Source organism: Gymnogyps californianus, chromosome 7 (assembly GCF_018139145.2).
Source record: "Gymnogyps californianus isolate 813 chromosome 7, ASM1813914v2, whole genome shotgun sequence".
NCBI lineage: Eukaryota > Metazoa > Chordata > Aves > Accipitriformes > Cathartidae > Gymnogyps > Gymnogyps californianus.
This window is the reverse complement of record NC_059477.1, coordinates 18,517,678-18,532,753: the sequence shown is the minus strand read 5'-3', so window position 1 is coordinate 18,532,753 and position 15,076 is coordinate 18,517,678. Positions and strand designations below refer to the sequence as shown.

General features: G+C 37.2%; 1 protein-coding gene across 1 annotated transcript in view; it reads right to left on the bottom strand.

Annotated features, from left to right (window-relative positions):
• PDE11A (phosphodiesterase 11A) overlaps positions 1–15,076 on the bottom strand; it is a 137,556-nt gene that overhangs the window by 63,880 nt on the left and 58,600 nt on the right. Inside the window, exons 3-7 of the mRNA XM_050900076.1 lie at positions 14,672–14,761; positions 12,397–12,537; positions 8,728–8,792; positions 3,873–4,008; positions 1,314–1,389 (exon numbers count right to left, since the gene is read on the bottom strand). Of these exons, the coding sequence (XP_050756033.1) occupies positions 1,314–1,389; positions 3,873–4,008; positions 8,728–8,792; positions 12,397–12,537; positions 14,672–14,761 (508 nt within the window). The remainder of the gene's footprint in view (positions 1–1,313; positions 1,390–3,872; positions 4,009–8,727; positions 8,793–12,396; positions 12,538–14,671; positions 14,762–15,076) is intronic.

The window sequence follows — 15,076 nt, the reverse complement described above, 5'->3', positions numbered from 1 at the left end:
TGATACCAGGACTCAGTTTATTACTTTCAACTGTTATTCTTTACTCTCCAAGTATAATATTGCAAATCTGAAAGTTACTCGCAATGCTTTTCACAAAAGGCTAAAGATGTCTTTGGGAAAGAATTTGAGCACTTTGCTAACAGCAATCACGTAAGTTGTCCTAGCAATTTGGAGTTACTAATATAATTTGCTCAATCAGTACCTTCATTCCTAAAATCTTAGTTGGTTTAGCGTCACCTGGGTATACAAGTCCTTTTTTTGTCATGACTGGTCCATAAATTTATGGAACCAATGAAAAAAATGTAATTTCCTTATACCACTTGAAAAAGAAAAAGTGTTCAAAGCTCTTGGCTCTAGCTGTACTAATACTGAGTTCTACTGCAACAAACCATTTCTATTTCATTTCGCTACAATACGCCCTTAGAAAAATACTGTAACAGCTATCAGCAGTCAAGGGTTCAGTTTCTACTTCTTTAAGATAATACGCACTTCACAACAAACAATGAGCTGTATTTTTAAAAGACTCAATTTCCCACATCTTCTCTGCTCAATAAGCTCAAAGATCCTGATCCTGCATGGCACCCATTGCCTTCAGCGATGCACTACTGATCTCAGCTCTCACTGACAGCCACAACACAGAGGGATGTAAGTCTCGCCCTGCCGGTTTAAATTGCTATCGCTTTGACTTGAATTCTTCTGTGGAAAGTTAACAGAGCGATCTGGCACTGTTATTTACAAATAGCACTCCTTTTTGTGCCAAAAGCAGGTAATAACGCAGGGCCAATTGCAGGTGTAGCATAGCTGGGAAGCATCCTATCAAACAAGCAATAAAACCCTGTCACATCCTGCTCCAGCACACACTGCCACAGGCAACTCTTAACAGCTGCCACAGCCTCTCCGGTAAGGCTTCCCTGACTGTGTAGTTTATCATTAAAGAGGGAAATGACCACTTTGCTTGACCGCAGAAAGAGTTGCTCGAGTTAGTTGTGTACAAAAAAGGGAGACCCAAGAAAAGTATCAAAGCATATCAAACATTTTTCACTAATATTGTTAGAATTTCTGTTTTCATCTCGTTAGTCTTCAAGTTTCAATACAATATATAACTTAACAATGACACAATGGGAAAGCTGAAAAAGTCCATACAGTATCCAAGTCAAAACATCCCTTCTTGGATACTCTAGCATGCATCCTAGGTACTGTAACTTCTTAACAATATTCAGCTGGGAAAAAGAAGAAAAAGGAACATAGAATTAAAAAGACAGAATTAAATTTACATTAGCACAAAAATGATGCAGCTATGAGGAAGGTCTTACCAATTATTTGGTGGTTGCTATTCCATATAGGAACACACAGAACAGACCTTATGTGAAAGCCAGAAATCTGGTCAGCCTAAAACATAGAAATGAGAGCTTCCATTAGTGGTAGGTACCATTTGCAGCCTTTTACATTCTAGTAATTGAAACGTCAAGGAGTAAGTTTACATTTACAAATGTCATTCCATATGGATCAGCTCTCACTCGGAAAAAATTTCTGCTGAAACCTCATTCACAGTAAGATTAACCAAAAGTCATAAAGATAATTCTAAAAATTGCCAAAGAAAATACAAACATCACCATCTTTGCCACAGAAAGCTTATGCTATTTGACTTTGATTTGGAATTAAAGACAAACTGCAATTAAGGCAATGTCCAGAGAATTCCTGGATTACTTACACCGGTGGATTAGTAGAGACAACCTCCATTGAATAAGTGTGCCTTAGAAATACTCTTGCCAATTGTCAAACTGAAATTGGATTTAGCAAAGCAGCTATAAAAGGGGGCTTACAGGAAATACACTTTGTCAGAAGAAAGGCAAAAGTAGGGAATTGTGCAGAAGCGCAAGCTAGTAAGAAATGAAAGGATGGGGTCAAAACCAAGATTTGAGATTTTCTATGTAGGCTTAATTGATCCTGTAGATTTGAAGAGAATTTTCTGCCTCATTTATTGTTTTCTATCTAATATAGTATAAAACTTTGCAATTTATTATAAGTGTCACTGATTCTCTCTTTTCTATGGTTAATAAGCTTTATTCTTCAGGGCCATTGCTGCAAAATCTGAAGAAAAGAAAATATTTTTTCAAAAGAGAGTACAGTAAGGGAGTGGGATGAGCCCACTCACAGGAGATCAGGAGATGTTCTCTTACTAAAACTGCCAGTCCTACAGGCAATCTGTAATAGAAGTAAAAGACCAGCAATAATTCATATACTGGAGGCAGGATGGGATCACTGTGATCTCCTACCTAGCAAAAGATATAACTCAGGTTTTAACTAGAGTACTGCTTATTTGTACATACTCAGAACTCATCACTGAAATCAGCGTGGAGTGCCGCCTAAAATCCATGGGAGTGGGGGAACAATTGCCTCAGATGTATATCTTAAAATGAACTCAATGAAAATACTTTGGCATTAAATTCTCAGTGAATGAGTTGAAAATTGATAGCATCAACATTTTCAAATGACAATTAGTGTTCTGGGAGAAAAAAAAAGAGTGTTTTTAATAGAAGCAGAGAACAGAATATCTGTTCATAACTACAAATGTATGTTTGATTCTGTCTAAGTCATAAGGGATAGTATGTTCCTCTTACTACACTTGACTGTCTGTAGAAATAATTGATTGTAACAACTGAATTTAAGAATTAAATTTTCATAGGAACCCATCAACAGAAAATAATTACTGCCCTTTGTATTAAGTGTTTTCTTTTTCTCTATATAAATTGGGCAGTGCCTCTAACTTGGAAAGGACTAACTGTGAAACAAATAAGAGATAGCTGAATTATTCAGGACATGATATATTAAAAAGTACAGCTGCAAACATATCAAGGATTGGCATGCTTTATTTCAGCGTATCTCTTTGGCAAGAAATAGACCCCAGGCATTAACTGTACTTTTTGAAATTCTGAACAAATTAGCATCAACACAGTTTTCTTGTGCACTTTTACAGCAGGCCCTTTTTATTTTTCTTGTTTTGACAAATTCTGCTGGTTTGAAAGATAATCCCTTTATGATACATGGAACAAAACTGGAACGAAGCAAACTCTCAACATGAAACACTTCCAAGCACGCTTATTGTAGTAATATAGTTTAGCAAGCTTGCTGACCAAGGCTGTGCACTGATTAATGTGCTGCCCAACTGCTGGCCAAGTCCCCTGTAGTAATACTGTTTCACTGGATAGAATTCAGTGAAGATTTTGTCCTTCCATATGCTCTAACATTTATTTAGGTGTTAAGTATACATATATGTTTTTATCTGTATCTACATCTTCCTAACTGAGGCTGGAATGAATACCTTCGGATACACAAACAAATTTTATTAGGAGTGATATGTATCTTGGAGAAATAACTAATCCAGTGTATACATTTTATTTGCACAAATTAAAAGGTTAGTTGGCTAAGTTAGATCACAAACAACATTTGTCTCTCTAGATACTGGTTCTGTTTACACTCTGTGTGTGTACAGTCCCAGGCACCCCAACAGCTAACAATGATGGTGCTGCTAACACTGAACACCAACAGCAGAATTTTCAGCAATAAAAATCAGTTTGCATAAATATCAAAGCACTTGATAGGGGAAGGTATCACTTATAAATAGAAAAAAATTAATCATGGACAGATTAAGTAACTGCCTAAAGTCATACACTAATTCAGTGACCTGTGTTTGCTGTATAAAGCCACGTCAACACCAGCAGACCAGAAGGAGGACATACTGGATAGAAAAAAATAATTCAAAATAAATATTCACATGTTTTACAGCCACTTGGATATAACAATAAAATTGTGTTATATTAGTTGCAATGCCAAAAATATGATGTATATTTACATTTCTAAAAATCTCTTACTTCAGCATCAAAGCGAGGATCCTGATAGGCATCACTGATGTTCACTGGGAGACCCGTGGAAGCTACGAGTTCAGCAATGCTATTATTTATTAGCCAGTCGGAATAAGATGATGATTTCTCCATGCTGTCTTTGAAACTATCAAAAGGCATAGCAAGGGAAGAAAAGAACACAGTCAATGTTGCTTGGAAGTCCAGCATGTCTTGTAGGCGAATTCATAGGAACAGCAGAACCATTCACAATTATTAATGGTTACTAATCATTACCCATGGAACAATAATTTGGTATTTATTGAAATGGTACATCAAAAATTCTCTCCTTTACACAATTCTTTCTGTTGAAAATAGGATTGGTCTCCCAAGTAATGTAAATACAGCATTTAATAATGAAATGCATTTACATATGAATCAAGAGTGGGATTATATTCTAAGTTTCTGTGGGATACAGGCCTTCTCATTAAAAGCAACCAGTTCTAAATAATATTTTCTGTAGAGCTACCTGAAAGTATATAATTTTAAGATTTTAATTTTTCAAATTAGTCTAATAATTTGAAGTATTTTTAATTCATACATCCAATAATTTTCCTGTCAAATTTTTTTTTTTTTTGGTCTGAAATGCCAGACCTGAATGGCTGAAGAAGGGATCATGAAATAAGTCTTAAAATCAATAACATAAGTGTGTTGCAGCAGGTGAATCCAAGCAGACATACAATACATGAAGGTTTCTTTTTTTTTTTCCCCCTTGGCTGAGCTTCTGCCACAACTACTGAGGGGCTAGAGAGCTGTCAGTAAATGAGCATAAGACACTAGAATTATGGGCTCAACTCACCACACTCCACTGCAGCTTCTCCAGAAAACTCAATATCTACACAGACCTTAAAGTCCTCACCTTATACCTCATCTAATGTATATCAGAAAACTGATCAATTTTCAACACCTGAGAAACATTACTTACAAAAAAGTGACTCTGAGCAGCCATGGAGAAGACTACAGTAGCTTGAAGCTTCAAAGTAATGCACATGAATGAAAGGAAGATGCACAGTGAAATGCTTGAAAGACTCAAAGTGAAAGGATTGATTTTTGTTGGCTGCATTGATTTTCTGGAGACTAATTCAACTAAGTCACTCATTTGAAAGAAAACAATATTCTTAGAAGACTATAAAGATAATAATGATTTACACAAATAAATCTAAGCGTATCAATTTTCATTTGGGATAAGAATTTTGAGTGACTGTAATAAATGTTATGTGTATACTTTGACAGGAACCTTTACAGAAATATAATGTTTTTTGAGCTAAGTAAAAAATTCACGTCTATAATTTAAAATTTATTTCAGGACATCAATACTTGAGAAGCAAAAAAATCTTTAAGGATAAGAATCTCGTTTCAAATGCATAGCTCCCAGTTCATACCTTAAAAATCTGGATGATATTATCATTATAATATTAGACACTTTAAATCAGGACTGCATTTGGGTGTCAAGCATTTTAAGCAGCAAATGAATTCAAGTAAAAGAAACAAGATATAATTCAGGAAGAAGTTTTAAAAGTATGTTCTATGTTGTCTCCATTCCTAGCAAGTGCTTTACAACTACACTCTGGAAGAGAGGCACTCAACTTTCACTAGGAGGAAGTATCAATGATTAATTCTGATGCAAATCACAGCCAGCTGGCTCTCTCTCCATCCTCAGCAGCTCAGAACACTCAGAAGCTACTCTAAAAATCACAAGCAACAATTTTCTCCAAAACGTGGAAAGCCGTGAGTGAGTCCTGCTGGACTGGTGCAGGCAGCTGCATGCCACCATCTCCCTGTCTTGCCCGCGCACTAGCGGGAGCACTGCATACCAGGCAGGAGAGTAAACCCAGCTCAAGAGCACCAAGCAGTGCTGCAGGCTCCCCTTATGCAGCTGCTTGCCTTGCTATCTTCCCAAAGCCTCCCTGACAGGGATGGCAGAAAGTACAGTAGGGAAGTGGTACAGCCAAATTCATGGGTACCTTCAATCCTCTCTAAACAGTGACAGGAACCCTTCCAGCTCCTAGGACTAGAAGAGCAGAAAGATGCCTTAAGAAGCATAAAAATACTGCAGGGAATAGGCTGATACCTGAGTGCACATCATCCCAGGGACAGTGGTGGTGAAAGAGCGGTAGCAGGGATTTCAGCACTTTCTCTGTACCAGCCCAACTGGGAGAGAGCGCAGATATTTTCTCCCACACAACCCACACTCTGGCTCAGGCAGCTGACCTTTCCACTACCACTGGTACTCAGGTTAGAGAACTGTAATCTCAGCTACATCATCTGCCAAGATAACGTCTTCTATGCAGGAAAGACATAGCCCACAGCACCTTCCCTCAGGCTCATCTTCATCTAGAATACATCAGAACTGAACCATCGAGGCTTCTAAGATTTATGTAATCTTTTTCCAAAGGGAGAGAAAATTTTGCACACTTGGTAAACCTGTACTTCAAGAACAAAATGACTGGCAAAAACGAGAGCATCAGTGTGCCATTATGGATAATAAACAAACTTGATCATGGTGCGTGCTGGAAAATTGCAAACTGAACAGATAAATGCAAGTGTGGTCTTGCAAGGTGTTTCTTTACAACCAATAGCAAAGAAAAAAGATATGAGTATTCATTATAATATTTAGGGACTAAACAGGTGAACTGGTGTTAGCCAGATGTAAGAAGGGCAAAAGAAAAGCCGATTTCTTCTAAAACTGTGTGAGAAAGTATGCTAGGACACAAAAAGTTAATGTTGTCCTTGGAGCTTCTCTCTCTTTCAGACAAAACTTATAACTAGAACTGTTCTCAGCCTATAATCTCTTTGGATTTCCACTAAAATTTCAAAGAAATAATATTTATCTTCACTGGTGTAATGATGAAGAAACTCATCTTGCCATTTTTTTTCCACATGAAATGTCTCATGACTTTACATCAGTTATGGCTGCAGAATGTAGAATGAAAAGGGCAAAAATCACTAGAAAAATGCTCAAATGTCAAGGGCTCGCGGCATTGTTCTGTATCCTAAATAACCTTTATTTCCCACTATAGTGCCAATAACTCAAGCTGTGCCTGTGCTAGATCCAAATGTGACATCATATCTGCCAGTCTAAACCTTGGTCTTTGTAAAACCAACTTCACTATCCACTGGATGAAAATATAAAGATTTATTGCTTTTTCTTTCATTTAAGATGCACAGAAATATATCTTTATAAATCTTATAAAGACTAGCTACTAGGTTGCATGTGTTTATTCATGTCTCAAACTAAAGTTAAAATAATCTTGACTTGAATACATGCAGAGCAGGCTACTACAAACTGCTTTTTGGTAACATGCTAATATAACTATGGTAACAAGAAATGAGCCAGCTTGGTTATCTTGACACCACTCTACATTGTTTTGACTAATCTGGCTACAGATCAAGTTTGAGAAAAACAGGAATAACAACCACATCCCTTGATTCATACTCCTGTCACTGAACAAAAGGAACGTATTTTCACCCATTTAATTGACCTAGGAAAGACCAACTGCTACTCTGAAGCTCTTTGTCAAAAGCAGTAACTTGTGATTCCCAAATGAATCAACAGATTATTTATTCATATTTAAGCCTTCCTATTTTTTTATCACTTGTTTTCCATTTGTCTCATCATTTGCATCTCTCAACTAGTGGATAGGGCATGGAGGAGACCTAGCTTCTACGCGCCTTTCTGTGTGGCCCTAGACTCTGCTGTTAGCTTGCACATCTTAAAAATAACACTACTCATTTTTGTAATGCTGTGAGATCAATCACTGAAAAGCATTAAGAATTACAGCCTGTTGTAATCTAGAGTACAATGTGCACATTCACCTTAATGAAGTGGTAGCTTCTTACCACACTGGAGGTGAAGAAATAAAGCACGAAAGAAGGCAAATTACCCAAAAATATTTTCAAAAGCTGCTTAAAAGGGCTTAAATATGGCAAAGCACAAAGTAATCTTCAAGTTTGCTAAGCTATGGATAGCAAGTTGGACAGAAGGCCAGGTTTGTCATTATGGAAGCCATTTGATATGGAAAATTCTAATTCAACATCAGTATGAATTGATTTGCATAAAATGGGTATGATAATCACTGAGTTTGGGCCCCGAAAGGTGGGAGAAACCTTCTCACAATAGCTCTGAATCTTCATCCATTCATTTGGTATGTAGGACATTTTATGTGAACTGTTACCAGTTGTATTATCTTGTAGGAATTAATACAGTAACTCCACATGGACAAAAAGCTCTTTCTATTACTACTTACAATTAGCCCTTTATCAATGTTTAAATACAGATCCTACTAAGCAAAACATATACTTCTATTTTGACTGGGCTCCCAAACAAGATTGTCACAGGAACACAATCTCCAGGAAATATACATTCCCTGAGGCTTTTAAGGCTTTCCAACTTGACGACAAGCAGAAATCAAATTTTACTGGAAACTTTTCAACACAACTGTAAGGAGGCATTTTGTAAGAGATCAACAAAAAATCTAAAATAATTTTGTAATTTTTACTTCAGTATTAACTATGCAAAACAACATTTGTGTGTTCTCCGTGAGTTCAACAATAAAAAGTCATCGGTTCTTTCCTGGTTTCTTCTCTGAGACACTGATACAATGTTAGCGCATATATATACACACACATATATAAAAATATAGGCACGTATATTTATTCAAGCAAGTCTCCATTTGAAGCGAGCAGCAGTCTTGTTTGAGTAAAAACTGTAGGCTCACGCTCTTCAATCAAATCTACCCAAAGTTCCATGAGAAAATAAAACTATGATCAAGCGAATTTAAAACAATGTGAAAAATAATCCATTACCATAGAAGACATGAGCACCAACCTGTTGTCAGTATCAGCACTGCATTTTGGAGATAACAACTCAAAGGATTTTGTAAATTTCACCACCTGTCACAAAAAAGTAACTTAAAATTGTTATTAAGATTAATAAATATGTAAGAAAACAGTAATGTAAGGTTCCTATATTTAAATCGTACTTTTATCCAATGGTCTCAGAATAAAAATTCAATCTGTATTCCCCCAATGGAGAATTCATGTTCAAAATACTGTGCACAGTTCACTAACAAACAATATCAAATCAAATGATATCTTTAGATTCCTTCATGAAACTATTTTTTGCAACAGCATATGCTTCCTTTTAAAGGGCTTTGGAACATGAATTATGGAGCTTTACCCAAACTTCACTTCTTTTAATATAGGAAAATAAACAGAAAGACCCATTTGCACTACTAATTGCAACAAATTTTCCTTGAACATATGGGCCAACAGCACAAGTGAAACATTTTAAGAGTGGCTAATGTGACATAGAACACAGGTAATGGTTTTGGATGCTAGTATGGGTGCCCATCTTCCACTTCAGTTCTGTATTGTAAAAGCTTTTCACGCAATGTACAAATGACGATATTTTAGATATGGCTTAACATTGAGTTACTCTACAGAGATCTATTTTGATATATAGGTTAACCCTCCAAAATAGGGGGAAATGAGGAAAATTCCACTTGTAAAAATGACCAAGCAGGTGGCAAGATGCTATTCTCCTAATCCAAATTAACCTAAGATTTATGACTGTTTAGAAAAAGTTTAGGCTTAACTAAATACCTTGGCTGTCCACATTTCAGAATTTCGTCTAGAGGAATGAGAACTCGTTGCCTGTGGTTTAGAAAAAAAACCCTCCACGCTCAAAGGTAGAAATAGTACCAAGAGCAGAAAAATGAAGTGAACAATGCCACCCACAGCCTGCTACTAACACACTGTACTGTTCTCTGAAAAATAAAAATCGTATTATACTTGCAAACATAGTGGCATTTCAGAAGAATGTAGAACTGTATCTTGTAATTATAAAAATCAGTGTGGGGGGTCTAGAAAGAGAAAATAAACTAGAAACATTAAAATTCTATAACAGAGAATATATAAAAGAAACACAAACCTCGATCTTGCTTTTATGAAAGCTAGTGTTATTTAGGGCATACTCCACTGAAAGTACTTAATTTCTATTAGTTTAAATGAAATGAGAATCATATCTTTCCTCCAGAAAAGAAAATAATGGGGTTTTTCTGCCATACACACAAACTTATGATTCTGTCTCTGATAATCATTTAGACTTGTCACAGCCCAGCAACAAATAATCAATTACAGAGTCAGTGAATCCAAAGATACTTGTATAGAAAAAAGAATGATATTACAAGCAACATTTTTATCCTTCAACTACTTCTCAAATCAGTAGAAAGGAGGATAGTTTGTGAAAACTGAAAACACTGAAGGGAGCTACAAATATAAAGGCAGTCACTTATTTTACTACTAATAACAATAATCGCAAAAATGTTAAACATTTTTAAAGAGGCTGTCATACCCTACAAATGGCAGTACTACAAAGTCCCAGTGAATGCCCCTGTCAAAACTGTGCGTGAAATCCAACTCTTGACAAATATTTTCATATAGCTTACGTCCATCTGTTCAACCTAACAGAGCTCTGAAATGAAACAATTATTCCTTGGTCAAGGGGACAGAGCAATTGCAAAAAACAAACATATTTCAGTAATGCTGAAAGCTGTATTTTTCACTTCACCTGCACAATGCAAAAGCTTCTTCCTATCACAAGAACAAGTATGTAACTATCTAGACATTTGTATGCAAATGTGTCTTTTCTAATGGATTTTCTGTTACCTCAGGGAAAAGTACTAGGTCAAAATAACAAGAGAACTTATCTTTTCACAGCATTTTTGTCATTTAGGAACTGAGACTGGTCATTATTTATTTTGCAAAGTATTAAAGAAACTTGCTAAAATGTGCAAACTCCCCCTGCCAACAGCTAAGAGTGAGTGGAAAACTTTCAGGAAGGAACAAATCCCATGGAGTAGTGGCCACCAGAAGTAGCTGAGAAAACTCCCTGTGTTGCAGATTCAGCCCTTACTGTCTTGCTGTTCTTCCACATTAAAATACTGGATTTCACAAAAACACATTCATGAGACAGGTTCAGAAGCTGACTACTGTGAAGACACTGATCAGATTGCTGTAAAGCCCACTGAGTTGCTGAATACACAGGATGGTCAGTTAAAGTCTTGATGAGTTTATTTTTATCTGTTATTTCTGATGGACCAGTCTGATTAAAGATGTAATGTTACATACTAGAATAGAAAATACATAAGTATTTCAGTTTGCTACAGTTAAACAACAATAACAGATGCAAAAGTGTGAACACTGTAGAAATATCAACAAAGATGTCTCAATTATTTATTGGTACGTATGCAGAAAAGGTTAGTTCTAAAAATGAGCATTAAAGATTTGTTTGATGATGCAACTGTTTCTGGTTCTGAAACTGCTTGCGAGCACCACCCATTTGATAAGTCATTAGCCTGAACATGTTAGCAAGGTCATAAATTCCAGGTAAATGTAAATGAAGCTACAGACAGGATTTTTCTTTCCTTCTAGTGGCTATACCATGAAAGAAAGGAACTAAGCAAATAAATATTTGATAACAAATTAGGTCATTTTTCTTTTTTAAGCAGACCACAGGAGCACTTTCTTCTCAGTTAAGCTGTCCTAGCTGCTCTGTAGTAAGCACTAATTCCATCACACAGACAACTGAGAATCACAGTGTATCAGCTGGATCACACCACTGATAGTTAGATCCATCAGCAACTTACAGACATCCCATTAAATGCCTTCAAATGACCAGAAGAAGTCATAAATGTACCTTTCAGTTTCCATTTGAAAAAGTGGCTATACTGGTTTTGGCTGGCATAGAGTTAATTTTCTTCATAGTAGCTTGTATGCTGACATGTTTTAGATTTGTGATGAAAACAGCGTTGATAACACAGGGATGTTTTCATTATTGCTGAACAGTACTTACACAGTGTCAAGGCCTTCTCTGTTTCTCACTCTGCCGCCCCAGTGAATAGATTGGGGGGTGCACAATAGATTGGGAGGGGACACAGCTAGGACAGCTGACCCCAACTGACCCAAGGGATATCCCATACCATATGACATCACGCTCAGCAATAAAAGCTGGAGGAAAGAGGAGGAAGGGGGGCACTTTCAGAGTTACGGCATTTGTCTTCCCAAGTAACCATTACATGTGATGAAGCCCTGCTTTCCTGGAAACGAGAGAACACCTGCCTGCCGATTGGAAGTAGCATATGAATTCCTTATTTTGCTTTGCTTGTGCACACAGCTTTTGCTTTACCTACTGAACTGTCTTTATCTCAACCCACGAGTTTTGTAACTTTTACCCTTCCAATTGCCTTCCCCATCCCACTGGGGTGGGGAAATGAGCGAGCGGCTGTGTGGGGCTAAGCTGCCTACTGGGGTTAAACCACAACAGGGGTGTTGATAAAGATTCAACCTGTACCTAACTTACATGTAAGAATGACCTGCTGGAAGAATACTTGCTGTCCAGTACTTAAATATGATACGAAACAGCTTCACCACAATAAAAGTAGCTGCTCTACCACTCAGATATTAGCCTTTCCACAGAATGTGCAGCCATACTTACTGGTGAGTCGATATCTTCCAGAAGCAATACTGAGCACCGTTCACACTTCAGCAGAGTCTGGGCCCGATGCATAATTTTCTTGACAATTTTCTCTAAGTCAGTCTGTTCCTCAAAGAGGTCATTCACTACTTCCAGTAAAGCCTGCATACAAGGACAGAAAACTCTTGTATTGGTTGTAGAATAAATACATGGAGCATTGCAAAGGAGGCATAACCTGGGATTAATTTTAATATGAGTGATCCATTGAAATCTTCATTCAAATAAAGTTCTTAAGGATTCTAGCAACAGAATTGAGGTGGGGATATCTGAAGAAAGAAAGAAGTTAAGTATTTCTTAGCTCACAACTGGGTACAAATCCAACTCCTAGCAAACAATGGGAATCTTTCAAACTATTTCACTGTGGTCCAAAAATGAAACAATGGCTGTAATGCAACTTCCAAGTACGCAGTATGGATTGAGTTACTTGATTTGCTATATTGATTTTGCTGGTGCATTTGAACTGCATTTTATTCATTTATTACCCATTTTGCGTGTTCAAAGCTGGAAAGAAAAAAAACATGTTGATACTTCCATAATTCCAATAGCACTCTGATCCAGTCTTTACCACTAACAACAAGTCTGTAAAATACAACGGTTTAAAATGAAAGGCTTCCCCCCTCATTTAATCAACTTTAAAAATAATAAGCCATGTTCTTTCTTACCATGGGTCCAAAGAAGTGTGCTTTTTCCTTTATTCTGGTTTAGGGCACCGACACTAAAGAACATCCACATAGGTAAGCATATAAAAGTTAGTGGTCTTAGCTGTCCTAACACAGTGGTCATCATCAAAATGGTGGTCACAGTCACTGGAAGTTGCCACCATTGGTGTCCAGTCTGATAGGGAAGGCAAAGTATGGGCTTGTCCATCACGTGTTACTTGCCAACTAATTTCAATCACAGACTAAGCAAAGCTAAAGACCACCAACAGGTCAGAAATGCAATTAAGTACAGGCCACCATGTAGCTGTCAAATGGCAGTGATATTTGTTATGCCTCGCATGGCTGAAGTGGCAACAAGAAACAAAGAATCTATCTCTAATCTAATTTCCTGATGTGTCCAACCACCAGAATTTACCATTTTCTAATGAAGAATGAGAACGTCCCTAATACTTTTCTGCTGAATGCCTCCCTCAGAAGATTAAACACCAACTCCTCAAAAGTCTGTCATTGTTCCCTGCAGGCTGGGAATCTGCAGCAAATTTTAAGTCTCTATGTAGTCAATTATTTTGTTTGAACATCAAACAAAGAAAAAATCTTTGGCAGAAAATCTTCCCCGCCCGCCCCCCCCCCCAGTCTCCTCCACATCTCCACCCCAAAATAGTGGTCTGTAGTCAGACCTGGACAGAAGACAAGCTCAGATGCTTCCTAACCCTTAAATATATACACCATTAGAAAGGGCTATTGTTAGTTTTCAAAGTAGTGGAAAGCATTAGCTTCCATACATGGAAAGCACCAAAATCCTGAATATACAAATGTCTGTGCTAAATACACAGACCCACCCCACTGTAGTTTCTCCTGCTTTGTGAAGCAAGAGTAGGTTCAACACTACCAGTGGTACTTCTACTGAAGCTTTGCAGCTGTGATCCACAACAAAAGTATCATTTCCCATCATTGCAGGAAAGGTGATAAAAAAAAAGCCAACAGTTATCAAAACCCCCTCAAAATTACCATTTTATTTCTTAAAAAATAAAGACCTCTCTGAGAATGACATGTGAGCTCAGCATTATTTTCACTTCTTTGGAGCCTCCCGTCTCAACTCATGCATGGCATCAGAAATCATGAGTAATGTATCTATGCAGACACATGCTGTCAAAACCCTTCACATACAGGTTTTTTTCTTGCTTACTTTTATAAAGATATTTCCACATTATTTGCACATGAATTGAATATTACAAATTCAGGATGGCAAAGGTTTGATATTACTAGAATTTTATGAGAGTTTGAATCTCTGCCAAAGTAACACTCTCTCCTGCACCGTCTGTGTCACAAATGCAATTGTTTCAGCACTACAAAACATGGAACTGACATCAGCAAACAACAGCCACCATCATGAATGTATTTCCCTCCCACACTCTCTGCTTGCTGCCTCAGTCAAGATAGTGATCTGTTGAAAATGCATTTTTTGAAATAAAACATAGTTAAAACTGCCTGCTTAGCAAACACGTATGCATAGATGGAATCTGAAGGAACAAAAGACGAAAGTTTGATATTGGTCCAATATACATTTTTTTACTTACCCTGCTTCTGTCATACTCCTTCCTTGAAGCTGCAAATAGCTGGGCATTGGATATAGCAATCCCACAGAATGGGAGATACATCTGCATCACCTAGCATCAAAAGAAATGCCCAGTCATTAAAAACAACTGCAATTAGACCCTTATGTTACTAGCAAAGAGACCTAAACTTAGGTGACGTGTCCCAGGACGGTCTCAGCTCGCTCATTCTTCAGCAGAACACTAAACACAAAACAAAATCATCATGAGCAAGGCACATAAAATGGGTGGAACAGAAATCAAATGGGTAGGTGTGCTGCTTTTAGCTGGGGTAGAGTTAATTTTCTTCTTAGTAGCTAGTATGGGGCTATGCTTTGGATTTGTGCTGAAAATAGTGTTGATAATACAGGGATGTTTTCATTATTGCTG